The 23917-nt window shown below is 44.4% G+C and overlaps 1 protein-coding gene and 1 pseudogene across 2 annotated transcripts in view; one reads left to right on the forward strand and one right to left on the reverse strand.

Moving 5' to 3' along the window:
- SHMT1 (serine hydroxymethyltransferase 1) overlaps window positions 1-10616 on the reverse strand; it is a 35887-nt gene extending 25271 nt beyond the window's left edge. The window contains exons 1-3 of one of the 2 annotated variants that reach the window (XM_063113260.1): window positions 10506-10616; window positions 5369-5483; window positions 1998-2143 (exon numbers count right to left, since the gene is read on the reverse strand). In XM_063113260.1, the coding sequence (XP_062969330.1) occupies window positions 1998-2143; window positions 5369-5464 (242 nt within the window). In that variant the 5' untranslated portion in view covers window positions 5465-5483; window positions 10506-10616. The remainder of the gene's footprint in view (window positions 1-1997; window positions 2144-5368; window positions 5484-10505) is intronic. The other variant, XM_063113261.1, reaches the window with a different exon arrangement.
- A 5316-nt stretch (window positions 10617-15932) lies between these two features.
- Window positions 15933-16753, forward strand: LOC134389639 (nuclear receptor-binding factor 2-like; annotated as a pseudogene).
- The last annotated feature ends 7164 nt before the right edge of the window (window positions 16754-23917 follow it).

Here is a 23917-nt window from a genome sequence, read left to right on the forward strand (position 1 = left end):
GATGATATTCAGCAAGTACTCAACAAACGCTGGGACAGCTCCCCAGCTGACAGTGGAGGCCACATCCAGTTCTAAGCAAGAGACTTAGAGCCGTTTTGTCCAAGCCATGTTCTTCAGACCAACTCACATCAATGGATACTCCTCGTCTCTGTCATTTCCCATCCAGAAGTCACAAAGGACAAATGCTACTGGTTGCCAATGAGCACTCTCAAACTGCAGGCATAAAGACACTGACCTTTTTAACACTTCAAGGGGGCCAGAAACCACCTACTTCGCCTCTTTATAGATTTAGGAATCCTTATATTCTCTGTGTGGGGAAAAAAACCCAGAAGCTGTCAAAGAACTCTCCGTCAGGTCAACTTAGAAATGTTGGAAACTCTCAGCCAGCTTGGGATTTGGGGTGTAAGTGTTTTTTCCCAACACCTAAAACCAATTCTCAGATACCAACTGGGTCTCCAACAATCCCATTCAGTTCTGACACGGATTACCCAGTTAGCGCAGACTCCACAGGCTAAGGGTTCAGTCCCACAAGCCTGTCCTCACTTCAGATACCAACTGCAAGTCCTGGCTCCCCAGCTTAACCACATTCCGTCCAACTTGGCTACAAATTCAGGAGTTCCCACAACCCTCTCCTCAGGTTTAACAGTTTGTTACGACTCACGGAACTCAGGAAAACACTTATTACCAGTGTATTAAAAAGGACACAACTCAGGAACAGCTAGATGGAAGAGATGCATAGGGCAAGGTACTAGGGGAGTGCGGCGCGTAGCTCCCAGGCCCTCAGGGGCGCACCACCTTCCCAGCACATCAGTGAGTTCACAAAACGTTGAGCTCTCCAGAGCTCTCTAAAAGCCCCTCTCCTCCGCCGAGGCTGGCAGGGGTGGGTGGCTGAAAGTTCTAACCCTCTCACCGTGTGTTTGGTTGTTCCAGTGACCAGCCTCCATCCTGAAGCTATCCAGGAGCCCCATCCCGAGTCACCTAGTTAGCACAGACTCCGGTGTGGTCAAAGAGGCTTGCTATAAACAGAAGACACACCCATCACTCAGCAAACTCCAAGGGCTTTAGGAGCTCTGTGCCAAGAAACAGAGCAGGGACCAAATAGTTACTTCTTATTAAACCACAGTGTTAGAACATCTGGATTCGAGTTCCGCCTGAGGCACCTGTGTGCAACCTGGAGAAGTCTCTGAACCTAAGTGAGTCTCAGCCTCTGCCTCTTTAAATAATATGAGGGGTCTTCAAAAAGTCCATGGAAAGATTGGTATTATCTCTTAATTCTATTTTTCCATAAACTTTTTGAAGTGTGTGTGTGTGTGTGTGTGTGTGTGTGTGTGTAAGGATCAAAGGAAACATAGTTGTGAAAACACCTGGTGAACTCTTCGCAAACGCGAGCCATTCACAGCAGAAGAAAGAGAAGGCGTTTCACCCGATTCTCACTCTTCCACAGAAAGCTTCAGGGGCATCTCAGCAGAGTGGCAATCATTCTCCAAAGGTGACCCTTCTTTTTCTGTGTCCTTTGGGACACAAATTTGTAAAAATCATGTCAAATTCTGTCATTTATTTTCTTTGACTGGTGATGACTGCAAAAAACAAAAATGAATTTAGCCTATTATGGTTCTCAGGGCGAAAGAGTTGACCGAAAACCACTGCATATGTAAATCCAACATTTATAATGCAGAATCAGTTTCCAGTAGTCTAGGTTCAGCTTTCACTTCCTGGCCACTTCCAGTACAGACTCAATGACACACAGCAACAGCCACCTTCAGTGGTATCCCTCGAGGACACGGACCTTTTCTAGACAGAGGCCAGACAGCCCCCAAAAGGCCTGTTAAACATGACCGAGTACACCTGCTCCAAGAGCGTCAGCAGTATCCCATGCTGGGAGTCATAAAAGAGTCATGGAGAAAGCAGGAGGGAAGGGAGAGCCCACATTGATTCTACAGTGACTCAGTACTTCACATCACTGTGTCAGGATCAGGCCTTTGAAGACGTTCACATACCTCTGGCCCGGGTACCCCTCAGAGTATTTGTTATTTAAGCAGGAACCCAGGGCCTCCAAAACTGCTCGGCTGGCGAAATTCTCTGAGGCGATCAACTCCAGTCCGACTCTCTGCCGGTTACTCTCCTTCTTAATGATGTTGTAAACCTTATGAGAAGAAAACAGACACTAGACACTTGGACGTTCTAGTTTAAAATTTTGCTCTGATCAAAGCCGTAACATCCTAAAGAAAAAAGACACTAGTACAGATTCATATTGTGCCCTCAGAAGCTGACTGTAACCCAAATAACCAAATTAAGAAGACTCCCTGAGTGAGTGCGAAAAACACACTGTCTTTCTTCTGCTCTCACAGCACAATCATGGAAGGCTGACTTCTGTGGCCAAATGTGTGGGGATTTCTCCCCACTAGCAAGCCAGCAATTCTCCAGTGGCAGACACCAGCCTGGTGGCCTCTAACTCAATTGTGACACTATCTACTTGGAGATAGCATCAGATCCCACAGTGGGGCTCAGTCCCACAAGACTCCCCCCTGCTTCAGATGTCAGTCACAAGTCCAAGCCTCTGGAACTTCTGACCAACCAGCTATAAATCAGGGTTTCCACTGACGCAGGACAGAATAGGGACATGCCCCAGGGAGGCTGCTCATGAATATTCAGACTGGATGGCACTAGCCACTTCCTTGTTTTGCAGTTAATGAACCCATAATGAGCTGACAACAGCTTAGCCACCCTACCAATAAGTACACTACACCTGGAACTTTGCTGTTTTTGAACAGAAACTTAAAACAACAAAACCCACATTGCCTGTGCACTAGGAGGAACAAAAGCATAGACTAGACCAAGAAGGGCAAAGTTAAGGGGAAAGTGACCCCACTTCAGAAGACCAAAAACTTCAGAAACTCAGGGACACGTGACAGGAAGCTGATGCAATCTCGTATCAGCCTGTTCTGTCTTAATTACCCTAGATCCTCCCCCACAGACAAATATTCCTCCCCTTAACCTCCGTCCCAAAACAACATATAAACCCTCCCCTTAAGGTTAACGGGCATTCCTCCCTCAAGAAGACACCCTCGCACTCTCCTGTGTGTACTTTCGCTTGCAATAAGGTCCTATTGTTTGAATGTTTCGACTGTCCCTCTTCCTCTCCTTTCATTCCACCATGATGTGGACCCGTCTCGGTCCCCTGAAAGATTTTTATTCATGGTTTGACCAAGAACCTAGAACTGCTGTCCAGTAACACCGCAACCCCCTCCTTGGATTTGAATAGTTTGCTTGAGTGGCTCACAGAACTCAGAGAAACACATACTTATGTTTACCAGTTTATAGTAAAGGACATTACAAAGGATACAGATGAAGAGACATACAGGGCAAGGTACGGGGAAGGGGCACGGAGTTCCTATGTCCAGCCTGGGCCCAACACCATCCAGGAGCTCTCTAAACCCAGGCCTCTCAGGTTTCTGTGGAGGCTTCATTACACAGGCATGATAGATTAAATCACTAGACACTGGTGATCAACTTAACTTTCAGCCCCCTCTCCCTTCCCTGGAGGATGGAGGGTGGGACTGAGAGTCCCAACTTGGTATTTCCTGCCCCCATCCTGAAGCTATCCAGGGGCTGCCAGCCATCATTAGCATACAAAAATCTCTTAACACCTTGGAGATTGTAAGGATTTTAGGAGTCTATGTCAGGAGACTGGGAATGAAGACCAAATACACATGTTCACAGTATCACACTCCCCTAACACTTAGGAATAGAACAAATCTTCCTCAAAGGTTTTGGGAACAAACAGAAGACAACGAATTAAGGAAAACAAAATTATTTAAGAGAAAATTATCTTTAAAATAAGTATCTGTAAGGTAAATGCTGGACATAGGCCTATTACCCCTCCCCAAGCATACCAGAGATGCCCCTTCCCCTGGGAAGCTACCCCTGGCCAAGGTAGTTTACCCCAGGAAAGGCACATCTCCTTCAAGACAAATGGAAGACAGTAGGAAGCAGGAGGCCTGAGTAAATAAATCAGCATGTAAATGGAGTTAGAACACTGGCGTTAATAACTCTGGAGCCAGGGGGTAACAAGTTAAGTTAACTTATCTACTCAGCCAGATCTCCCGAGTGCTCTGAGTTGGTGAGGGTCTACACATAAGCACGCAAATGACTTACACCTCTCCTTTGATCTATTCACTATATAACTGTTGTATGTAACCCATGGTGGTGTGGATTTCCAGCTGGCCAGCTGCCACCAGCACCTCCCGATGTCTCTACCTATTGTAACAGTGGGTGAGTTCTTTGGAACAGGCAAACACTATGCGAGCGCCCTCTCAGATCTGGGGCTCCTGCAATACAGTATACCACCTAATTTTTAATTTTACACCATCATGTTATTTTTATACCTACATTTAACCAAGGTTTCCCCCCTGCAACCATATTTCTTGCTCCACTTCCTTAAAAGAAAAGATGCTTTAGCAAAGCCATAGAGACAGAAAGTAGATTAGCAGTTTCCCAGGGTTGGGGAGGATGCGGGGGGGTTGCTAATGAGTTTAAGGTTTCTTTTTTTGGGGGGGGATAAAAATATTCTAAAATTGATTGTGAATATACTAAAAACAACAGAATCATGCACTTTAAATGGGTGAATTACATGGTAAGTAAATGATATTTCAATAAAACTGTTATAATAATAAATAAATAAAGGTGCTTCTAGGTGTCTAGATAGATTGCTGTGGTTTGGATGTTCCCTCCAAAACTCATGCTGAAATTTAACATTGTAACAGTGTTGAGGTGCACTTTAAGAGGTGATTAGGTCATGAAGGTTCTGCCCTCATGAATGGATTAATGCTGTTATCACTAGAGTGAGTTACCCTGGGAGTGGGCTCCTCATAAAAAGATCAGTTCAGCCCTATTTTTCTCTCTCACATCCGAGCTCCCTTGCCCTTCCCCCCTTACACCATGGGATGATCCTAGCCAGATGCTGGCGTCATGCTCTTGGACTTCCAAGCCACCAGAACTGTGAGCCAAATAAACTTCAATTGTTTACAAATTACCCAATCTATGGTATATTGCTGTAGAAGCAGAAAACAGATTAAGAAAGATATACTGTCTGGGAACTGTAAGGAAAGGATCAAATCTCAGTGACCTCTCCCCTTCCCCACATTCCTCCAGACCACCCAGCACAGTGCTCTGTACTTTGCAGAAACTCAGAAATATTTAAATTTATCCTCAAGGGACTTTGAGCCTTTTTGTCAGCCACTGCCTCTAGATCAGCATGCTTATACTAATTGCAAGTCTGTCCATAATAAAGTTAACTAATGATTAGAACCAGACATTTAAACAAAGGCCTCTGATTTAAAAACATTTATAAAGACCCCACAAATCTCACCTCAATGTCGCTGTCCTTGAGGGGCTGCACCAACATCTTATCATGTGAGGACCATAGGTTCACATCCTTCTGCGAACCATTGACCGAAGTCGCCATCACACTGGTTCAAATTTTCCTAAAAAATGGGGAAAATGTTTGTGGTTTCCAACATTAGATTTAATCAAAGCTCATTGCAATCTATTAGCTCTCCCAAGTTGCTAAAGTAGTGACATATTTTGTAGCCTTTCCTTCAGAACTGCTTGGTAAACACAAGCATATTCCATTGCAAAACCACTATGAAACTTCTGGTTCCTTTCTGAACTGCAAATGTCAGTCTATCTTGGTCAGTGACAACAACTGACTCTCCTCTCTCCAACCCTGTCCATCCCAAAACCCTCATGACAAGAGGACTTCACAGGCAGCCCAGCAGCACCACCTCCTCTCAATCAGACTTTTCATGGGTACATGGGTTCAGGGAGTCAAAATCCTGAAGCACACACTCTAGGTACCCTACAGGGTTCCTATAAAGCTGCTAGTGAAAACACACACTTGCTTGAGTATACAGTTGGCCCTTGAACAACGCAGGGATTAGGGGCACAACCCCTCCACACAGTTGAAAATCCACGTATAACTTTTGACTCCCCCAAAACTTAACTAGTATTTAAGTATTTAACTTAAGCCTACTTAACAGTCTACTAGTAGGTAGGCTTCTTAACTGTTTGGTTAGGCATATCACGCATTCATGACATACCTACCAAAAATTTTGCAATATATTTATCGAAAAACATCCACACATAAAGTGGATCCTTGTGGTTTAAATCCACGTTGTTCAAGGGTTGAGGGTAAGTCTTCCCGGAAGAATTAAATCAGATTTGCATGTTTATATTTCTATCAGAAAACGATATTCCATTAAAATACAGCTGACTGGAAAATATATGTATCTTAAAACATGCTCCTACAAAGAACTAGGATTTGTGATCAGTGGCATTTCCCACTGTAAGTTTAAACATGGACAGGAACTACTCTCTCTTAATCAATAGTTGGCAACTTTTCAATGTTTTCCATTAATTTGGTAAGTTTTCACTTAAAATTCATTAATTTGATAACTATTTCTTGAAGGCCTTCGGTGTGCCACCACTGTGATGCAGGGAATGCAGAACACTGACAGGAGCCCTGCCTCCATGGGGCTCCTGGGGGGCGGGGAGGTGACACCAAAGCAAGTGCACTAAATGCACAAAGCAAGTGCACTAAATGCACGAGCCAAGTGCTGGGGGTGGCAGGGCAGAGAGGAAGGGGCTCCCTTTAGGTAGCTGGAACAGGAGGCCTATGTAAGGAGAGGATGTCTAGACTGAAAAGGAGCCGATCATGAGGAGAGAGCCCATTTTCCAAGAGTACACATACAATATAGTTTGCTAAACAAATGTAACTGTTAAACAAATAGCCTGGTAGTCCCAAATCACAGCGATCCTCCTTTGTCTCTGGCAGAGCTAGTATGAAGAAACTGTCAAAAATCTTTAACCAGGAAATTCCTCTTGGGGCTTTCAAAGCAGCCATTCTTTTAACCCCAGCACGACATTGTTAGAAATATACAGCCACACCTGCTCAGCAGCACCACCTGCAGAGGCTATGCCATGCATGCCACATGCTCCCGCCCAGGTGCTGAGAGCACAGTGGAAATGGTGTGGGTACTTGGCTGCTCTGCACCCAAGTACGGCCAGCATAACCCAACAGCCTCTGCATGGCCACCACGTGCTGGCGCCAGGTGGAAACCCACAGAAAAACAGGCACAAGAGCCAAATGGGCCCTTGGTCCCAGAATCCCAGAGAGAAAAATGTCTTTTAAATATTAACTACTCAAAGTTAAAAAGGATTCAAAGGTGGCCAGCAACACCTTTGAATGGGTATTTCTTAACCACCAAATAACTAAAGTCCATTTGGAAGCTTCCCTCTAAGAGGGTCAGATCTACAATCTTTCTGTGAAAGGCATTCGGGTCGACTCTCCTCAGGAGAACCACAAGGTCTCCACTTTCACCCCTAGACTTGCTGACTCCGCTTCAGCATAACAACTTTGCTGCCCTTTTGCCCCTACTGCAAACCTTCTTCTGATCCAAGATCCAAGTTCCGAGCCACAGTTACTTCCTCACCGCTGGTGACAAGTGTCAGTGTGGGGTCCTTGGCCCTGCAGCCAGCCGTCCCATCCCTGCACTCTTACCCACCCACCTGGAGTTTTCTACCTTGTATCCTATCACCATTTATGATCAAGTAATTCCCCAAATCCAAGTACTTAATCCATACCTTTATCACACCAATTCTTTCCATGAGTCCTAAATAAGCTTGTTTTTCTTAACCGCAAAAAAGTTTAGCTAACAATAATCATTTTTAGCTAATGATATATTTAGGGAAGACATACTTAGCATATTTTCTTGAGGTCTGCAGGTTGGCAAACATACCTTGAATTTCTCTCGCTTGTTGAACAGCCACCACCACTGTCCATCTCAAGAACTTCCATCATCCCAAACCGGAACTCGTGCTTACTAGACTGTAACTCTCCCCTCCCCCTCCCCCCAGCCCCTGGAAACCACCATTCTACTTTGTCTCTATGACTCTGACTACTCCCAAGTACCTCACATAAGCGGAATCACACAATATTTGTCCCTTTGTGTCTGGCCCACTTCACTTAGCAGAGTGCTTTCAAGGTTCATTCATGTTGTAGCATGTGTCGGGATTTAATTCCTTTTCAAGGCTGAATAATTTTCCATCGTACGTCTGCGCATACATCACACTTTGTTTATCCATTCATTTGTGGATGAATATTTGGGCTGTTTCCACCTTTTAGTTATTGTGAGTTACGGTGCTATGAACATTGGTATACAAATAACTGCTTGAGTCTCTGCTTTTAATTCTTTTACCCAAAAGTGAAATTGCTGGATCATATGGTAATTCAATGTTTTCAAAATAGGTTTTTGATATCTAAGAGCTCTATGCCACTGCTATTAGCCTACAATGAATTCATTCATTCATTTAACAAGCATTTTTTGAGCAATTCCTATGTTCCAGGCAGAGCTAGGAATTAAGGACACAGGGGTCAATAAGACAGAGTCCCTGCTCTTAAGAAAAACAAATTATAAACAAGTGAACAAGTACAAACGAGATCATTTCAGGTGGTGTTGACTGCTATGAGGACAATAAATGGGTGGGGGGCTATTTTTACTTTAGACTGGGCCATGGAAAGTGCCTGAGCTGAAATCTGAACGGTGGAAAGGAGCCAAGCATATAAGATCTGGGGGCAGAGCAAACACCAAGTGCAAAGCCCTAAGATAGGAGGGAGTTGTCTTGCCAAGGGACAGAAATCAGGCTCATGTGGCTGAACTGGGGAAGAAAGCAGAGTCACAGGAGATGAGATCCAAAGGCCCCAAGGATAAGTGCAAAGACAGGAAAACAGATTTTGACCTTGACATTATATATTTTACAAGTTTCTGTTTTCTAGAAACTCTGGTCTTAAGCTGTTTCTTAACCCATCTGTGAAATTTGAAACTAAAACAACTAGAGAAATCCAATCGGAGAAGTCCAAATTTCCTTATGTAAAAGAGCAGTTCTCACAGGCTGGACACCTCCAGTTCTCCCACTTCCCAACAGCGAAGGGCCACACCTGAGGATGTGCATGCTGAAGCTCATTACAGGAAGGGTGGTGAGTTCTAATCTCGCTCTGCCACTTACTACTGAGTGACCCCGGTTCCTGACATCTCTGTGTGTCAGTTGCCTCACATCTAACATAGGGATAATGACAGTTCTGAAGCTGGCTGTGACATCAGGGGTAAAGCATTCAGAACAGTGCCAGGCACAAAGTACTCAAAAAAAAAAAAAAAAAAAGTTTAGTGATTATCGTTATTAAAGAAACCTGAGGGGCTGGCCGGTTAGCTCGGTTGGTTAGAGTGCAGCCTTATGACATCAAGAGCATGGGTTCAGATCCCTGCACCAGCCAGCCACAAAAAATAAAAAATAAATAAATAAACCTGGGGATCTTAGGGACATCTTCATTAGCATTCAGTAACACCTGCTGGTCACCCAGCCCAACAGAGCTCACTGCAGCATCACTGTCTTTAGAGTGTTGGATATTTCTGCAGAGAAACTGTTGCTCAGGTGTGCCAAGATCCTCACAACCCCACGGAAAGAGACCTAGTAAGACCTAGTAAGAGACCTAATAAAGTCACTTGCAAGGCAGTCCCCATTACTCCAAATCTTACCCGGGGGCCTTTGTCACAGAAGTGGATCCAGCCAGGGGTCTATTAAGGGAACTACCTTGTTGAATGCCTTCTGTCTCACAGAGATCTTTTCTTTTCTTTTTTGGCAACTGGCCAGCACAGGGATCACACAGATTTGGGGTTCTCCACCTGTCTGAGGTCATATGATAATAAGAGTCAGAATCTGAACTCTGAACTCTGGTTTACCTTTAGTTCCAAAGCCTTTTCCGTTGCACATTAACTCAAGAAAGAAATTTAAAATGAGATTTTATAAGAATTTAAGCTGGTGTTTCCGGTTAAGCAACTGCCTGATTAAAGGCACGCATCTGTGCTGGCCTGAGCTGACCAAAGGTTACTTAACTTCCAGAACCTCGAAGTATAGGAACCGGGCCAAGAACCCTACAGTGCGACGTTTGCCTCCTTGAACTGGAGGCAACAGATGGCACATTGCTGAGAGCGGGCGCAGCCGCTCCCCCTCATAACCTGGCAGCACGCGCCAAAAGCAGAGACCGTGCACTTAGCGGTTGGAGGCGCAGGCTCCAAGAATCGGGTTCGATTCCGATTCTCCGAGCCTCACCTTCCTCATCTGTAAAATGCAGAAAAGCGCTCGGGAGAAAGCGGCCACTTACATCCCCAATAAGCCCGACCATCTGTGCCAGAGGCCGCAGGCCACCGCCCGGCTACACCGAATGTGCGCAGGCACTGGGCGCAGCGCTGGCCGCCGCCCGGCCCCGGTTCCGGCCGAGCGCCCGCCTCCCGCGATTCCCGCCTCACAGAGGCGCGGGAAAGCACGGCGGGACGGCGAGGACTCCGGGGCGCCCCCGGACCCGACGCTGCCCACCTACGGGAACGCGGGCCCCACGCGTGCTTAGAGACATCTCGGTCCCACCGGACCCCGAGACCCGCCGACACACTTACCCGCCGACTCGCATCCGGCCGCGCGCCCGCCACATGAACCGCCGCGCCAGCCCAGTACCGTGAACTTGGCGCGCCGGGGTTCCAGCTCCAGCAGAGCGCACGGAGCGCACCGCCCCGGCCTGGGCCCGCCCCCGGAGGCGCCCAATCAGAGCGCGCGACCACGCATGGCCACGCCCCCAAGCTCGCCGGCGCTATTGGCTGCGGCGGGGCGGTGGGCGGGGCTGGCTCCGCGCGGGCCGGGGAGAAGCCACGTGGTGCACCCGCTCACCTAGAGACCGGGACTGGTGACCTTGAGCTGCCCTGGCAGAGCTCCTTCCCGGTTTAACTCCCGCTTGGGCAGTGGGATTATGGGTGAGCCTTGTGATTCATATTTAATTTTTCCATGGTCCTACTTCCGGTCAGCACAGCGGTTGTTTAAATACGACAAACGTGGGTTCGAAACAAAGCACTGTTACTTTGTAGATATGGAGCCCTAGACCAGTCACTTCGCTTTTGGGGTTTCGTGTTTGTTATTACAGAGCTGGAGACAATTATATCTGCCTGACTGGGCTATTGGGAATAAACATATGTTTATCCTCCAAATAACATATGTTTATATGTTATTGGGATAAATATATCTGAAGCACTGAGCTTTGCGCCTGGCACGTAATAAGGACTCAGTGAATAGTAGCTGTTGTTAAGAATTATAAAAACCAAGGGACTTCCCAATATAGGGAAAGAGCCCAGGTTCACGGCCCTGCTCTCCCTCATAGTGTGATCTTGGGTAAATTGCCTTCGAGTGTCATCTTCCCCATGTAGAGGATGGGCTCTTAATCTTTCAGTCCTCAGCACTTTGTGCCCCTCTAACAATATCCAGCAATTTAAAAAATGTCATAACAAAAGTGGCTAGTGCAACAGTTCATACATGGATTCAAAACTGATTCAGAAAAGTCTAAGGAAAGACTGAGAGTAGGGATCCTTCAGAAGTTGGAAAGGAAGCACTGTTATTTCCATCAGTCACATAGCTACAGTACTTAGGATTTTGTTGTCAAATAGCTTTTCTGCCAGTGACACCCTCTCCCACCACACCACCTGTGGATTTCTGGAATTTAGAGCATCAAGCTGGAGGTAGATTGTAAGGACAAACACAAATTAAACATAAGAGGTTTAATTTTCCCAGTTGAAAATAAGAGATTTCCCTCTCCTCCTTTTTCTTTGAGCATTTACATTAGAAAACTTGTCATTATTAAGTACTTTTTTCTCTCTTTGAAATGTGTGTCAATACTTTTGAAGACTTTGTGGGCCTTTGGTCCTGGGAATATCTTTCTCAAGGGCCTGAAATGTAAACATCAGGAAGATAGCACACATGTCTCCCAGTTTCTGTGGGATTGTGAAGTCTAACTTCGAAGTTGTAAAATTATCTTTCATAAGAATATGAGAAGTTTGTTTTTCCTTCAAATATAGCCAAATAGCTAACACAGATGTTCACCCCAATTACCAGGTAGTTAGGAAGAACTATGTGTGACAAATGGTACTGTCAAGTCCTCCTACTTCAGGGCTAATTATTGTTAATCATGGAAAATATGTGCGTTCTGTGTTGTATCTGCTTGGCTATGTAAGAGGGTAAGATTTCTTTCTGTCTCTGCAATCTCTCAGAAGATTACCTGTGATGGGTATCAACTTTCTTGCGTAATGCTAATTCAATAATAAAAGTGCTAGGCCGGCCCGTGGCTCACTCGGTAGAGTGTGGTGCTGATAACACCAAGGCCACGGGTTCGGATCCTATATAGGGATGGCTGGTTTACTCACTGGCTGAGCGTGGTGCTGACAACACCAAGCCAAGGGTTGAGATCCCCTTACCAGTCATCTTTAAATAAATAAATAAATAAATAAATAATAATAATAATAAAAGTGTTTTCTTTTTTTATTACCTTTGTGAAGAGGAGTTCTTTTTTTTTTTTTTTTTTTTTTTTAAAGATGACCGGTAAGGGGGTCTCAACCCTTGGCTCTGTGTTGTCAGCACCACGCTCAGCCAGTTGGCGGACGAGCCTAGGATCCGAACCTACGGCCTCGGTGTTATCAGCACCGCGCTCTCCCAAGTAAGCCACCGGCCGGCCCTGTGAAGAGGACTTCTGATTGGGAGAAGATTTTGTTTCTCATTTTATTTTCCAAAGAAGATATATCATTATCTTCATTTACAGATGAGGAAATTGAGACTAGAACAACCCATAACCACATAGCTAGTGTGATGGAGCCCAGATTCAAATTTAGGTCTCTTTGTTTCTGAAGCTAGAGTGGTGTCCACATGCTGTATGACAGATGATGCCAGGAGCTTAGCATGACATGGAGCAGATTCAGAAGAAAGATGGTCTGAATATTAGAGATGGGAGTGTAGTGGGTATGAATCTCAAAAACCAAATTCAAGTGTACAAGAAATATAGCTTTACTTTTTTCCTGTACCTGAACTTAATTTTAAGCCCTTATTTTGACAAGCATCTTGTGCTTGCGCTCAGCAAAGTTGTGGTCTTCCCCCACTATTCCTGGTGTTGCATCTAAGTTCCAAGGGTCAAGTGGTACCAAGGCATAGACTGGGGTGAGGGGCCTCTGCGTCAACTTCTATGCACATTAGCATCCATGGTGCATCTGTGGTTCCTGTGGTCTTGTCACCCGTCCGCTAATGTGGACCGTTCCACCTCCTAGCCTCTTCTGCTTTGTAGTGCACCCTGTCTTAGTTATGCTTAGTTATGGGTGTTGGGGAAGTCTTCTGTGCCTACCCTCTCAGTGTCAGTCTCCAGGTTAAGAAGATTTCTACTGCACTGTGTCAGGCCACGTGACTGTTTCCAATTCACAGGCTTGACACAGAGAACCCTGGGTCCTGCCCTTTCCCAAGGTCAGGTCCTCTCCACTCCCATATTGTCCAAACCCATCTGGGGTTTCTATTTATCCCACATGCCTGTCAGCCACTCAGAGCAGCAAGAAACAGACCCCTTCTCAGGAGCTCAAACCTACCCCTATGAGTAATTTATCCCCCTCGCCCCCTCTTCTTCTTCCAGTCTAGAGATTTCTCTCATTTCAGAGGCTTCGGTGGGATGGGAAATCAGCTCTGACTCACCAGATATTCTCTCTGCCCCAAATCTTTTCAGGGCAAAGGCCTTTGTAAGCACAAGTGCCTCCACTTTTGCAACTCAAAACCTTTTTCTCACAAGCCTTCTGCTCTGTGAAGAGGTTTCCAGATGGCTAAAAAATCAAGAATCAACACCTTTCTCTTTGCTTTCTTTTGTGTGTGAGTGAGTGTGTGTGTGTGTGTGTGTGTGTGTGTGTGTGTGTGTGTGTGTGTGTGTGTGTGTGTGGCTGGTAACAGATCAAACCCTGGACCTTGGTGTTGTCAGCCCTGTCTCTCTGCCTTCTGCTCTGTCATCTCTTTCCTGAGGCTGTAGTGGGGGAAGGGGAATAGAAGTGGCAGCAGATTTTGGATGGGGGGAATACACATCAGTAAATAGACCAAAATATTATCCTGCCCAGGAGTGATATTCTAAATATTTAACCACTTGAATGGAGTGGGTGCTAACCAATTAGAAGAGGCCAGATTAGACAGCAGCTAGAAACAAAAATGGCCAAACCAGTGCAGACCAGCTCAATATCAGACTTGATTTTAGCACAAAGGTATGTACAAGCAACAGAAACGAACGCACTGTGTGGCCTTAAATAAGTCACTTGACCCATCCGAGCCCTCGTCAAGTGCACTCTGGTCTCCTCTGGCTCTTCCTCTTTCTTCCCTTGGGCTTTGGGGCTTCCCAGACTCCATATACAGTCTTTGTTCTCTTTTTACGCACTGTCCCCAGACCAGCTCATCCACTCCCAAGACCAAGTCTGTCACCTTGGCTAAGTGTCACATGTGTGGGAAGAGAAGTAGAGTCAAATCCTGGGTTGGGGCTGGATGAACCATAGCGGGAGGCAATCGTGAGAGCATAATGGGCTTTCTATCCATTGTTTCGTAGACCCAGGCTTCCTCTTTGTCTTTTCACTATTCAGCAAAACTTAAAGAGAAACTTAAAACTCCACTGTTATTACTGCCCCAGGTTACTGTTAAATAAAAAACATCAGAAGCCATTGTTTTGGACTAAGTTCCTGCACTAGGCCCCAACAGACCAGACTAAGAAAACCAAAATGGAGCCACCCCTGCTGAGTTCCATGTCAGTTAGGCTGTGGTCTGACCTTCCAAGAAGTCAGGAGAAAGCAATGACTGCCAATTCCCCTGAGCAGGCCAAGTTAAATCATCAATAGGTATGATGATGAAGTTCCTGAAGTAACCTGGTGTTAACTAATCAGACATTTTCCCACTATTCTATCTCCCTGTCCCCACCTTCCAAGGAAAGTAGCTTTGAAATGACCAACAACCCAATAAAGCTAATTGAGATCTTTAACTAAAAAAAAAAAAGGAGAAAGAAATGACCAATCTGTTTTTTGTTCTTTGTTTCTGCTTTCTGCAGCCTTTTCTGTCTACAAAGCCTTTGCTATTTGTGATAAACTTTGGAGCACTTCTCTGACTATTGGATGGTGTTTCCCGGGTCCATCCTCACATTTGACTCCCAGTTAAACTTTACAGAATTATTTCTGCCTTAATTTTGGTCGACATTACCATGTAAAAGTATTTTTCTCAGGTATTAAAAATATGTGGCTGGCCAGTTAGCTTGCTTGGTTAGGTAGAGTGCAGTGTTATAACACCAAGGTCAAGGGTTCAGATTCCATACTAGCCAGCTGCCAAAGAGAAAAAATAAATAAATAAAATAATAGATACCTGTTTCTACTCATGATATAGTAGAAAGGACCGGACTTAATCTACATTGATAGACAGCTAGGAAACTGGACAAAACGTATAAGATCACAGTGCTCAGACACCAGACAAGAAGCAGCAGAGGACTAGGACTTATGAGCAAAGCAAACAAACTAGGTGAATCTTAGGACCACCCTGGCTTGATGCTTGGAGAGGGACCGGGGTGCAGGGACGGGGGTGACCCAGAGCCTGGTGGTCTCAGTAAGACGAGAAGGTGGACACCAGGGCTGGGAAGTCTGTGGCAGCTAGGAGTGTGGGACATCGTTCCAGAAAGGAAGGAGCTTTAGAAATCTGTGTGGAGTTCCTCTGAGTTTTTCCTTAATATGTGCAAAACTTAACATGTGCAACTGTGTGTGTGTGTCTTCTAAAACTCCACCAACTTGGACATAGAACAACCAGAGAATTATAAGCTCAGACATTCTCAGCATCCCCCCGCGGTGGCAGGAAGACCTCCCATCTCTGCAGATTGGTCAGCGATGGCCGGGATGTGCAGTGGAGACCCTAGAGGGGCGCGCCTTGGCAGTGACCCTCAGTCCCCTGGGCACCCAGTGCTGGCTCCCCTTCCTCAGGCTGCCACTTACTCCAGGGTCTGTGGAGGGAATGGAAGGCCCCTCACCCTGGCTCATTAACAGAGCAGCCGAGCAGACCGTATATTAGCTGCGGGGAAACACCAAGAGCCTATTTCTTGTTGCAAAAAGGCTGCGGCATATCTTTCTGCAAGCCATGAAGCCGAGGCAGTCTGAGCAAGTTCATTTATCATTGGAATTGCAGAGGGAGAGCCACATGCAGCAGCTCCTCGTCATCCAGGAGAGGTGGCAGCGGCAAAGCACCAGGAAGGAAGCCCAGCAGGACACGGATGGGCATGGAGCTCCCACCTCCAGGCATCTCACACACCCTCTGCTGAGGACGCAGAGGCCCAGGTCCCCTTTCTTGGAAGTACAGCCCTTCCACAGAGAATCACTTGCCTCAAGTCCAGGGTGTCTTTGACAGGGATCCAGATACACTACTAGTCTTACTTCAGCAAAAGAGTGAGCCAACAGAGCCATGTATTGGAAGGAAAGCTCCAAAAGATGATAAAACAATTACAGAGGAGCAGGCAACCAAGATGGTGAATTTGAGGAGGCGTGTGGCTGAGAATGGAAGATTCAGGAAAGAAAATAAACTACTAAAGCCTGAAAAGACCAGACTTCTAAAAGGCCCCGTAGAAAAGGTGCTGGGTATAGATGCTGATTTTTTAGAAAAGTCAGGGTTATGGAACTTGCCACCACGTTCAGAAACTGCTACAGCCTCTTCAACCTGGCAGAAGTTTGCAGCAAATACCAGGAAAGGCAGGAACATTCTAATACCCAATATTCCTCTCTTGGATTTTCCATCTCCAGAACTTCCCCTTATAGAGCTCGCTGAGGATATTCTGAAAGGACTTTTGAATAATTAAAATGAAAACCTATAGAAGAGATGAGAAGAGGAAATAATATAGTAATACAGTTAATCCAGGGGGAAAAAAATAGAGAAAGCCACATACAAGGGTAATCCCAGAAATGTTTCATCATCTGGAGTACTGTGAGAGAAGAGGCATTGCTAGGATGTGGGAAACAGTCACTGTGAAATATGTTGTATATCTGATTCTGACTCAAGCTAATGATTCCGACTTGGCAGACACTAAACTCTTAGAGATTCACTTTCTCCTGATAACGAACGAAATGGCTAACTAGAACAATTTTTTCAAACAACAATTATTTTTCTTATCTTCAGGGTTAAGATGTATAAAAGTATGTTATGTGTAATTAATCTATAATGCCATAAATAATAATGCAAAATCTAAATAATATGGTAGGCTGAGGGGCTGCCTTGTATTTGAAACAAGCTTTCTATCACACATTGACTATGCATTTTTTTAATGCACATTTTGTTTGTTTAAATAAAGTGTGTAAGATACACGCCTTTCTAGATGAAACTGCATGTGCCACACTTGGCACTGCTCATAACGTAACAATAACTGCAAGACTATCAGGAGAAATATTTAAATTTCCATTTTATGAAGAAAGGAACCAAATTATTAGTTGTGCTTTGTTTAAAAAAATTACTAGTTTACATAATTAATCAGAGTGCATTTTAAGTTATAACTTTGTTTATTTTATAATGCATCATTTGAAAATACCAAATAATTGCCTTTGTTTTTAATGATGCATGAGTGGAAGTAATGCTAGTTGGCACTGTTTGATCGTAAGAAATCAATAAAGTAATTATGTTTTTAAGTAGAATAAAATAAATAAACTACAGTGTGGAGGGTACTAACATTAATAAAGCACATGTATTTCACCGGGCCTTAATCTTTAGCCTAGTAGGGCCAGAGCCCTTAGATTAGTAGGACCACAGTCCTTAGATCAGGCTGTAGATTAATAGGACCACAGTCCTTAGTTTTAGAAGGGCCAAAGCCCTTTAGTATAGGCTGTAGCATAGTGGGGCCACAGCCCTGTAGTTTTTTTTTTTTTAAAGATGACTGGTAAGGGGATCCTAACCCTTGGCTTGGTGTTGTCAGCACCACGCTCACCCAGTGAGCCAACCGGCCATCTCTATATGGGATCCAAACCCGTGGCCTTGGTGTATCAGCACCACACTCTCCCAAGTGAGCTATGTGCCAGTCCTAGAGCACTGTAGTTTTAGCAAGGCCAAAGCCTTGTAGCTTAGGAATAGCCTAACCTTTTGGTATTACACATAGAAATGCTAAGCTAGGGAAAAGACAGAAAACTTTCACAGGACTAAAAAGTCTCTGGTGTGGATATGAAAATTGTAACACAGCAAAAGTGCTTGCTCTAAGAGCAGATGTCTTTGGTGCATCTAAACCTAATGATGGGAAAAATATGTGAGTTAAAATCTTCAAGCCTACTCTGCCAATTAGTGGTTGGTTCCACATTTCACTTTCAACTGTTTCTCTACGTTTCCTAGGGAACTAAGTGTTGCCATAATGATTATCTTATTGGTTCTTTTGTACGTCACATAGCTTAGTGTAATGACTCCTTTGATGGTAAATTGCTTAAACTATTTTTAAGTTGCACCTGCTTTAATGAAAATTGTCATGTAGCCAGTTTGTTTATGTTTTCATTATGACTGATTAACCACCTATTTTCTTTTCTGTAACTTTTTGCCTGGACAATAAAAACCAAGAGAAAACCTAGTTTGGGGTTATTTCCCAGGAATTCTTCTTGTTTGAAGAAGTCATCTCCTGGAATTAACCCCTTCTGGGCCTCTCATTGCTCTGAAGAAAAGGGCTCTGAGTAATCCTTTGCATCTCTGTCACCCTGGGGGAGAGGTGACACCCCAGGAGTGAAGGCTACCCTACATCTACCTTAGCAAAACTTTAAAACAAGCCCCAGGCAGAAAACAGCAAGGATATAGAACTCAACCCTAGCATCCACCTACAGGATCTAATCAACATTTATAGAACACGCCATCCAACAACAGCAGAACACACATACGTATCAAGTGACCAAGGAACATATACCAGGATAGACCCTATCCTGGGCCATAAAATGAACTTCAACAAATTTCAAAGACTTGAAGTCATACAAAGCGTGTTCTCTGACTACAGTGGAACCAAACTAAAAATCAGTAACAGGAAAATAATAAGAAAATCTCCAAACGTTTATTTTTTATTTTTTTTTTAATCTTAACTCATTAAAAAAAATTTTTTTTTATTGAATCATAACTGATTATACATATTTTTGGAGTTCAACGTTGACATATGTTGAACAAGTCAATATTACTAGCATATATATTGTTACAAATCTTACTTATTCTTTATGCTTCCTATCCAATCTCTTCTCATCCCCCTCTCCCTCCCTCCTCCCCCTCTAATTACCCTAGATTTCTTCTCTCCTTCTGAAAGAATAATGGTTACTCTGTTGATTTGTTGCCTAGATGATCTGTCCAATGCTGAGGGATGTGATCAGGTCCCCCAATATTATCATAGAGTAGATGCTGCTTCTGTCACTCTGGAATGGGCTTTGTGGAGAGAGAGATCCTCTTCTTTTCTTTGGTCTCTGCTGGTGACTCTCCTTGTGTCAATGCACTCCAGTGGCTGGAAGACCATCTCCATGGTTGTTGTGGCATCTATCTACTTTTGCAGCAGCCATGGTTATTGTGGTGGCTGTGTTGGGCCACCCACATGGAGGTGATGTTTTTGGCATGCTCCTTGGCGCTGGTGGTGTGCCTGGTTGTGGGAGGAGGATCTGGTCCCTGGCTCCATGATTTGGGTCCCTGGGTGGGCCCTGAGGTGCTGGCAGTGTGCCCAGTTGTGGGAGGGGGGTCTGGTCCCTGGATCCATGCCTCAGGTCCCTGGGTAGGGCCCGAGGCACTGGCAGTATGCCTGAGCCAGAACTAATTTTTTGTCCTTTGCTTACTTCTAAAACAGGGGAACTTCCTGTGGGGACCAGTATTTGAGCTGTGTGGTTTAGCTAAATTGCTGCTTTGCTGCTAATTCCCTAGGGAAGGCTTTTTGTGCAGCTCAGGTTTTAATGGCTGACTTTACAGGTACTTCCATCCCTCCAGAGACCCGGTGCACCTGAGTTGTGTAGAAACTCTCATCTGGGCCTGAGACTTTTCATCAAACTGCACCCCATGCAATTCTATATTCCAGACCAGTCTCCTCTGAGTGGTCCTACACTGATTGGGGTGCCAGTCAAGTGTCCTTGTTGTGCCCCAGTGTTCCCTCAGTAGATCCATCTCCCCCACCGCCCATGCTCCAAACACTTCCCGTGGGACAGGCAATGTGCCAGTCCTTTGTGATGACTCACCAGCCTGTGAGTGGCTCCTTTTTTTCAGTTGTGCCTCCTTGCTCCTATGTGGGTCCACAGGAACCCTATTAGTGGTCTTGCTGGCCTGGGGGCCACCAAGGTCCTCTTCTCCCCTGCTGCCTCCAAGCAACTGCATCCAAAGGGCACAGCTGCGGCTATTGCCAACTCCTGCTCCGTGCACTCAGCAGCTCCAGCCTTAAAGTGGCTGTGGTGTGAAATGGTCAAAGTGGTTTTTTCTTTCTCTCATTGTGGCTTCTCCTGCCTTCATGCACTCCATAGGTCTCTCCTCCTCTTCCCCTGAGCTCTAGTGGCCCCAGCTTGGCTGTTGTTGCTTTTTTATAGTTGTAAATTGGTTGATTTGTGGGAGAGAGTGATGCCGGGGACTGTCTATTCCACCATCTTGACCCGAAGCCCCTTCCAAACATTTAGAAACTGAATAACACACCTCTAAACAATACGCGTTAAAAGAGGATGCCTTGAGAGAAATTTAAAAAATGCATTGGAATGAATGAAAATGAAAACAAAGCATTTAAAAAATTTGCAAGGGCCGAGCCTGTGGCGCACTCGGTAGCGTGCGGCGCTGGGAGCGCGGCGACGCTCCCGCCGCAGGTTCGGATCCTATATAGGAATGACCGGTGCACTCACTGGCTGAGTGCCGGTCATGAAAACGACACACACAAAAAATAAATAAATAAATAAATGAAAAATAAAATGAAAAAAAAAAATTAAAAAAAATTAAAAAATTAAAAAATAAAAAATTTGCAAGACACAACTAAAGACACATAGGGGCCTAATGCAGGAATTTAGCCTAAAACAATGACCTCCTATAATTTTTTTTTGACACACTTAAAAAGATGCTCCAGATTCTCTTTTCTTTTTCACCTTTTCTTGCTTAGTCATTGCATCAAAACTGTACCTGTTTAGGAAACTACGTACATTTGAAGTCCTTGGGTTTTCATGTTCTACAGATGGAAGTTCATGTCCTTCAATGGCTTTCCCTGGTCTGGCTGGATTAAAATGTCTGACAGGAGTCAAGACAGACAAATGGAGGAAGACTCTGAAGTGTTACTTACTCATTTAGTTATCAAACTGAGCTTCAACCTGACTTTGGGGCCAGAATCTTCTGCTACCCGGGTAAACCCATCTCCTCTGCCATCCCCGTGGCGCAGTTGTTTTGTTTTACTAATCTGTACTTTGTTAAAAAGAAAAGCCAGCAGTGTCCATAAGGACAACTGTGTTCAATGCCCAGGCTATGCTAATTTCCATTTCGTCATCCAAGTCAAATGACACTTGAAAAATCAGTGCATGTGGGTGTGATAGGTGGAAAAGTGGGGACCCAGCAAAGTCCACATCCTAATCCCTGGAAGCTGTGACTATGTGGCCTCCCATGCAAAGGGGGATTAAAGTGCAAAGGAATTAGGTTTGTTCATTAATTGACCTGTGAGTGGGGAGATTGTTTTTCATTATCTGGGTGGGCCCAGTATAATCACAGGGCTTCTTAAGAGTGAGAGGGGGACGTGGAGGAGGAGGTCAGAGGGAAGCGACATGAGGACTGCTGGCCTCGCTGGCTCTGAGGAGGGGAAGGCGCCACACGCCATTTCTGACCTTGAGAACTGTAAGAAAACAAATTTGCATTGTTTTAAGCCACAAAGTTCATGGTGACTTGTTATAGCAGCAATAGGAAATGTAGAGAGTGGACCGTGGAGCCTGGGTGTGGAGGGAGGACAGGAAAGGGGGTGGCTTGGTTAGGTTTGCACGTTTATGAAAATTATTATTACTCTCATTCAAATTTAAACTGGCATTCTATTGCTGGATCACCCCAGCTGCAGGGCATTGCAAACTGGAGTGTCATTCTAACAATTCTGCTCATTTTATAAAACACTCCAATATATTGTGTTGTGTATTATGTGTTAAAGGTGTCAGTTTAGTACATGTAAAAAATTGAAATAATCTTTTTCATCTTAAAAAAAGAAACACCCATTTATTATTTTATAGTTCTGGCTGTCAGAGGTCCAAAATGCGTTTCATGGGGCTAAAATTTAAAGGTGTCAGTAGGATTGCATTCATTCCGGGAGCTCTAGGGAAGAATCTATTTCCTTGCCTTTTCCAGACTTTAAAGGCCACCTGCTCTCCTTGGCTTGTGGCCGTATCCTGTCTTCAAAGTCAGCTAGTGTATCACTCTAATCTCTGTTTCCATGATCATAGCTCCTTCTCTGACCCTGTCAGACCCTTCTCTCTCCCATCTTTTTAGGATCCTTGTCCTAACTTTGGGCCCACCTGGCTAATCCGGGATACTCTTCTTATTTTAAGATTCTTAACTTAGGCACATCTTCAAAGTCCCTTTTGCCGTATAAGGTAACATATTCATAGGTTCTTGGGATTAGGATGTTTACATTTTAGGGAGGCCATTATTCAACTACCAAATCCATTTTGTAAAGTTGGGTTTTTTATTGTCTCATTATTGAGCTTTTGAGAATTCTTTATGTATTCTAGATACAAACCCCTTATTATTTGAAGATATTTCTCCCAGTTTGCAACTTGTCTTTTCATTCTCTTAACATTGTCTTTGGTAGAGAAAAAGCTTTTAATTTAGATGTAGCCCAATTTTTCATTTTTTTTCAGTTATGGATGGTGTTTTTTGTGTTGTGTCTAAAATCTGTTTGCCCAGGGCCGGCCTGTGGCTCACTCAGGAGAGTGTGGTGCTGATAACACCAAGGCGATGGGTTTGGATCCCATATAGGGATGGCCGGTTCACTCACTTGGGAGAGCGTGGTGTTGACGACACCAAGTCAAGGGTTAAGATCCCCTTACCGGTCATCTTTAAAAAATAAATAAATAAATAAAATAAAATAAAATCTGTTTGCCCAACATAAGGTAATGTAGTTTTTCTCCTGTTTTCTTCTAGAAAAGATCTATATCAAGTTAAATTTTGAATAAGGTGTGCTCTGTATGTCAAGATTTCTTTAAAAATTTTTTTACATATGAATGTCCATATTTACTGTTTGTTGAAAGACCCCCTTTCCCACTGAACTGCCTTTGCATCTTTGTCAGATATCAACTGACTATATTTGAGTGCTCAAAAATTGGAAATAGCCTATTTGTCCTTCAGTAGGTGAATGGATAAATAAACTGTGGTACATCCACACAACAGAATGCTACTCAGCACCAAAGAGAAACAGCCTGTCGATTTATCCAACGTAGATCTTTTGGGGTTTGGGGTTTTTTTTTACAATTCAATGGCATTTAGGACATACACATGTATGTACAACTATCACTCCTGCCGACTTTAGCACGTTTCCAGCACCCCAACACGGAGCCATGTGCTCTGTATTCACCCTATCCCCCCTCCTCACTAAGCATTAAGCAACCATTAATCTACTTTTTGTCTCTATAGGTCTGTCTATTCTGGATATTTCCTAAAAATTAAATCATATAATATGTGGTCTTTTGTGACTTGCTTCTTTCACTTAGCATAAACTTTTCAAGGTTCATCCCTGTTATAGCACATATCAGAATTTCTTTCCTACTTTTAGTTGAATAATATTTCACTTTATAGCACATTGTTTATCTGCTCATCAGCTGATGAACATCTGTTTTTTCCCACCTTTTTTTTTTTTTTTTTGTCTTTTTCGTGACCGGCACTCAGCCAGTGACTGCACCAGTCATTCCTATATAGGATCCGAACCCGCGGCGAGAGCATCGCCACGCTCCCAGCGCCGCACTCTCCCGAGTGCGCCACGGGCTCGGCCCTTCCCACCTTTTTACTATTGTGAGTAATGCTGCTACAAACATTTCTGTGTGAACAT

The sequence above is a fragment of the Cynocephalus volans genome, chromosome 10 (assembly GCF_027409185.1).
Source record: "Cynocephalus volans isolate mCynVol1 chromosome 10, mCynVol1.pri, whole genome shotgun sequence".
Lineage (NCBI taxonomy): Eukaryota > Metazoa > Chordata > Mammalia > Dermoptera > Cynocephalidae > Cynocephalus > Cynocephalus volans.